Here is a 6,254-nt window from a genome sequence, read left to right as displayed (position 1 = left end):
AAAAGATATTTTTTCTTTCTTTTTTTGTTTGGACATTTTCACTTCTAAAAGGAAAAAAAACAGGAATTTGCATCTATTTTACTTAGTTTATCTTGAAAAAATGTATTTTCAATTATTTGGCTTTAATCTCTTTCTTGAATGTTTATATGTTGGCTTTTTTCTTTCCTTTTTTTTTTTGTTTTCGGGTGGTGTATGGGACTGTTTATTGGTGTCTTGATTATTTCACGGGTTGGCTAATAGCTTGTAAATCCATTTCATCAAACCTTACAAAAATTATTTCATCAAACACTCCAAAAATAATGCTTAAAAATTATTTTGATTTAAAAGTACTTAAATTAAATCAAAAATGACGAAGCTAAGGCACATAAGATTTGAAGGTACGAAGCTATCGTGATAAGTTCAATAATATTTTTGGCATAATAAATTTCATTTATTTTGTTTGTCATTGTGGCCAGGAGAAAAGTTTGTATTCATTAATTAATTTAAGTAATAATATTAATTATTTAAAATTTGATTTTTAAAATTTAACCATGTAATTATATTTGTCCAACCAAACAGAATAATGGGAATTACAGTGCAATTACACTCTGACAAACAAATAGGTCATTGTAATTACTGAATTATGTAATACGAGGCTGTATATTTACCACCTAGTAATTACATCAATTTCAATTACCAGGTGGCTTTCCAAACAGACCCTAAGGGACAAAAATTATGTAAAAACAGTTGATATATATACATAAATAAAGATAGATTGATGGAAGCACCAAAGTATGAATAAGTATTTCAATAATTCAATTGAATGATTCTATCAAAGGAGTGGTATAGAGGATGATGTTGTTTTTTTCTTACTTAAGGTCTCGATTTTGAGTCGATTTTGAGTTCTGAATGTAGAATTTTTTTGGAACAGAGCGCTCTTCCTTTTCCCGTTAAATGAGCTCTATGGTGCGCAAATATTAGTAAAGTTCTAATTTTAGATCTTATTCCGATTTGCATGCAGAAAGACCAGCTTTATCAGATGCCGTGAGACGATAAGGGGTGCTTTATCTAAACTAGGCAGGAAAACTTGGCTAACTTTCCTACTCTGATAGAATCTCTGAACGGCAGCAGATATCAAATACTAAAATTTCAATTAAATGGAAAAGACAAAATGCTTCTAAACATGTTGCACATGTATCACAAAATTAAGACAAAAGGAAAACATAAAATAATGACACAACCCACAAAATGTTTGGAATCATCCATTGGTGGTGTGTCACCATCAAAATCATCTTGCCCTATAGTCTCACTCACTGTCTTCTTTAAAAAGATTTCTTTTTCTTTGTCCCCCATAGCCACAACCTTTGACCTTACCTTAAATGAACTCAAAAGTATTTAAGTTATATATACTGATACATGTTACAACATGTTAGTATTCCACTTTCTAGGTTACCTTGTCATGCTCGTTACGAAGAGTTACATGTTATTGTCGATCAAGTTAATCTGATAGTATAAAAAAATTCATGCACCAATAATGCATAGAACTTAAACTCGGAAAGAAAACATGGAACTCCCTAGCAATTGTTCCAAAAGGATTTCTTGAATTGCTTAAAAAAATTCAATTCATTTTTTCAATTCAAGAGGGCCTTTTGTAATAGAAAACTAAAATCAATAAAATAGCTATAACTAAAAAAAACTCAAAATTTTTCTTTTTGTTCTGTTCCTTGAACAAAAAACTTAAGTTCTAATGCTAGCTACTGTTGCATTGCAATGTAACTCCCCCAAATATCAAAAGAGCCAATAGTAAGGGCAAAGAATTAGGATGAGACCTTGGGTTTTAGGTGTCACCATTGCCGGTCATGGTTCTTCAGGAGAGTGAAATTTGGTCAACACGACAACCTTCGAGCATGAACACAGTGTCAGTCATGGTGGGACGATCAAGGGGGTCCGGTGCTGTGCAAAGCAAGCCTACTTTTACTCCTAATAAGAACTCTTCCCATTCTGATGATTCAGGGTCCAGTTCAAGCAATCCTGGTTCTAACAACTCGGAAATTTGCCCTCTCTGTAATTGCCTCTTCACCCATTTCACAATGTCCTCATCCTGAGTGAACATTAATGACTTTTTTCCTGTTAGCAGTTCCAGTAATACAATGCCAAAGCTATAAATATCTGATTGTCTTGTGGCTTCTCCTGTTAATGTTGTTTCTGGCGCTACATAGCCTATAGTCCCAACTGATGTTGAAGTGGAAGGCTCGACTGGTGTGGCTACAGTAAGCTTGTCTAAGCCAAAGTCTGAAAGATGGGCTTCAAAGTCTGCATCGAATAGTACATTTTGGGGTTTAACATCTCCGTGAATAATAGAGGCTGCGTGGAGGAAAGCAAGCCCACGGGCAATGCCAAGTGCAACAAGGTGTCGCATTGGCCAATTGAGAACATGACCACCATCTTGATGGGATGCTTCTTGAAGGAGTGTTGCAAGGTTCCCGTTTGGCATGTAATCATATGCAAGTAGTCTAAGGTCTGGAGGGCCAGCATAGTACCCACGGAGAACAGTTAGATTTCTGTGCTTCACTCTGCCAAGCGATTCAGCCTCTTTTCTGAATGTGTTCTCATCTAATGATCCATCTGGTAGTCTACAGATCGAGAGCAACATTCCATCACTGTAACAGGCCTTGAATAGCACTCCGTGGCGTGTTCTGCTAAGAACATTTTCCTCATCAAATTCCCTAGTTGCTTCGATTGTTTCAGGGACTGTAATTCTGTTACTGAACATAACAAGTTTTGGTCCAGCGTTGTTGCCACTGCCACGAGAACCACTGGTCCTCGAACTAACCCTTGCAGGGCTATGCTTCTTCTCTCCAGCTGCCTTTTGTTTGAGCTTCCTACGCCACCTCAACAGGGCGTATATGTAAAAACAGCAGCATGATGCAAGGAGAAGACCTCCACTAGCAGACACTGCAATAAACATAATCAGTCTATTCTTACCATTACCAGTCCGCTCACATTTTCTATTCAATGGCTCCCCACACAAACCCTGGTTGCCACTGTAATCCGATGGATCGTTAAAATGAGAACCGAGCTTGACTGGTATCTGGCCTTCCAACTTATTGTTCGATACATTGAAGTTCACCAAGTTCGGGAGCACTGCAAGATTTTCTGGGATTTCTCCACTCAAGTTGTTTCCAGAGAGATCAAGGGTAATTAATCTTGATAAGCTGGAGAGTGATGCTGGGATGTTCCCTGAAAGATGGCTCATGTCCAGCACAACCGATGTGAGGGATGAACAATTGGAAATAACTTCTGGAATTCCACCCGTGAGGTTATTTCTACCCAAATCCAACACACTCAAACGGGAGAGACGTGCAAGATCAGAAGGAATTTGGCCACTCAATGAATTTGACCTTAGACTTAAAATCTCCAGGGCAGAGTTATTACCCAAGTCAGGAGGAATTGAACCAGATATGTGATTGTCAAACAACGAAAGGACAACTAACGAGGTCAAGAAGCCAAACGTAGATGGTATAAGACCTGAAAATGAATTGGAAGATAGATTCAAGTACTGTAAACCCATTAAGCTACTAAAACCTTCGGGAACATTTCCAGACAACTTGTTTTCTTGCAAAGCAATCACTTGTAAATTAGGCAAACCACCAAGAACAGATGGCAATTCCCCTGATAAATTCTGTCCACTCAAATCAAGAGCTACTAGCTTATACAAAGTTCCAATGCTAGACGGAATAGTCCCTGAGAAACCATTTTTACTCAGATTTAGAACCGATAACTGCTGAAGATTTCCAATACCAACAGGAATAATACCCGAAAACTTGTTTCCACTAAGATTCAACTTGCTTAAATTGCTCAAAAACATCAACTCCTCAGGTAAGCTTCCAGTAAGACGGTTTCCTTCCAAATTCAAACTTTCAAGACCAGTGATATTGCCAAAACTAGAAGGGATTGAGCCCGAAAACTGATTTCTTCCCATTGACACAATCTTCAAGTTACTAAGACCACCTAAAAAAGCTGGAATTTCCCCTACAAATCGGTTCCTTTCAAGATCAAGAACCTTCAAGCTACTACATTTCGTGATCTCAAACGGTATATCACCTTCGAACGAATTATCTCCCATTCTCAGTTGCTCCAACCTCCACAAATTCCCAATGGAACTCGGGATTGCACCCGAAAACAAATTCCCTGACAAGTCCAAGGACGTCAATGCAGAATTGTCTGTTAAGAAAAAAGGGAAGTCCCCATGTATTTGATTGTGTTGAAGATCCAAAATACGCAGTGAACTAAAACATTTAGACGATTGTGGGTGAAGAATCTCAGCGAAAGTATTGAAACCCAACTGAACAATTTGAAGGGAAGGAGGATATACAGAACCATTACAGAATATCGAAGATGCTAAATACCCAGAAAGCTTATTATGCGATAAATTCATCACCTGAATCTTAGGAAGAGCAGCAATCCCCGCCGGTATTACACCGGTAATAGTATTCCCTTCCGCACTCAAATGCACCAACGACGAACAGTTCGAAATTGCAGAAGGAACTGTTCCTTCTAAATCGTTGTAGTCAAGGATAAGATACTGAAGTTTCTGAAGCCCACCTAAACTCGCCGGAATATCACCGGAGAATCGATTGTACGACAGATTGAGCACAATAACCTCAGAGAGGTCCGATATTTTCTCCGGTATACCACCGGAGAACAGATTCTCCGAGATATCAAAATACCTTAGATTCACCGGTAACTCAATGGGTATTTCACCATACATCTGATTTCCAGCCACATTAAACGTTTCAAGCTCAGTCAAATTCCTTATCTCTGGCGGGATTTCACCGGAAAAAGAGTTATACTGCAAGAAAACAGTATCCAAAAGTGTGCATTTGTAGATTGAAGAAGGTACAGTTCCATTAAAGAAATTTGAACGAAGACTAATCTTACGCAACATACGCAAATCAGCAATCTGGGTAGTTAGAGACCCACTAAGCTGTAAATGAGGAAGACGAATTTCACTCACATAGGAATCATTCAAACAAACAATTCCTCGCCAATCACATGGAGCAGAAGGAGATGTTGAATCCCAATTAGTGAGTGCACCAAGTGGATCATGAATACTAAGTTTGAAGGATTGAAGTGCTTGAATTTCTGGGTTTTGTTGGGAAAAGCAGAAGAATGAATGGGTGAAGAGAAAAATGAAGAAGAAGAAGAAATTTACAGAAGATGAAGAAGAAGTAGCCATGGAGATTAAGGGTATCATTGTGAAGGTGAGACAGTGAAGATGAATGTTATTAACAGGCTGGAGCTAGTTTTGGAAACCCGAACGTGGCGGAACCAAAATTTTCCCAAACATCATTTGATTACTAGAATTTTTCACTTTTTCTCGAAAAATATTATATGATCAAATACAACTTTAATTAATTTTAATTTCAAATAATCAAATAAAATAAATTTTATTTTTATGATCAAATGCCTACGATGTGTTATTTGATTATGGATATATTTGATGAAATATTGCAATTTTTCGATACTCATCTTAAAATTAAATTCCAAAATTTTTCAATATTCACCTTAAAATTATTACAATATAGTATATTTAATTATCATTGTCAAAAAAAAAATTATATGCAATTTTTATATTAAAACATTCACCAACTAAACATGGGAAGAAATTAGAAATTCAGTATCAACTATAAAAATATTGACCTAATACATGTAACATAATTTTATAATTTTTGATATCCTAGTTTTGGCCATAACTTTGATTATGAGCTTTCATAAATCGAGTAATTTTGATTCAAATTTTATTATATTAAATATATATAAATTATTAATTTAAATTTTTTAATATTAAAATTTTAAAATTCTAAATTTGTCCATAGTCTTTTTGTTGTGCAGAGAGTTCACAGTGTGAAGTACATGTGGAGATTTAAGAGTTTTTATGAAAAAAGAATTGTGATGTGGAATTTAATTAAAATGTCATAAATCTATGGACTTATATGGTTTGATGTGGGTTGGCAAATTTTAACCTCTTATGTGTTGAAATTATTGGTGTCATGTTGAAATCTTATCTAACTAATGCAAAAATGACTTGCAACTTATATATATATGCTTTAATTATGTAAATTATAAAATAATAACTAAAGATTGTATTTAATATGCTGAATTTATATAAAACAACTAAAAATACCTATCAATATAGTATGAATAGTATTTTTCGTTTTTTAATTATTAATAAACTTTAACTTTAATTCTTATGATATCAGACTAAGAATCCG

The 6,254-nt window shown here is 35.6% G+C and overlaps 1 protein-coding gene across 1 annotated transcript; it reads right to left on the bottom strand.

The window, feature by feature from the left end:
- Nucleotides 1–1,290: 1,290 nt before the first annotated feature.
- Nucleotides 1,291–5,315, bottom strand: LOC129896587 (probable LRR receptor-like serine/threonine-protein kinase At4g36180). Its single transcript, XM_055972523.1, has one exon. It carries the CDS (start codon nt 5,234–5,236, stop codon nt 1,847–1,849), a length of 3,390 nt encoding a protein of 1,129 aa, XP_055828498.1. The 5' UTR covers nt 5,237–5,315; the 3' UTR covers nt 1,291–1,846.
- Nucleotides 5,316–6,254: the final 939 nt, after the last annotated feature.

This window comes from Solanum dulcamara, chromosome 7 (genome assembly GCF_947179165.1).
Source record: "Solanum dulcamara chromosome 7, daSolDulc1.2, whole genome shotgun sequence".
Taxonomy (NCBI): Eukaryota; Viridiplantae; Streptophyta; class Magnoliopsida; order Solanales; family Solanaceae; genus Solanum; species Solanum dulcamara.
This window is presented reverse-complemented; position numbering and strand designations above follow the sequence as displayed.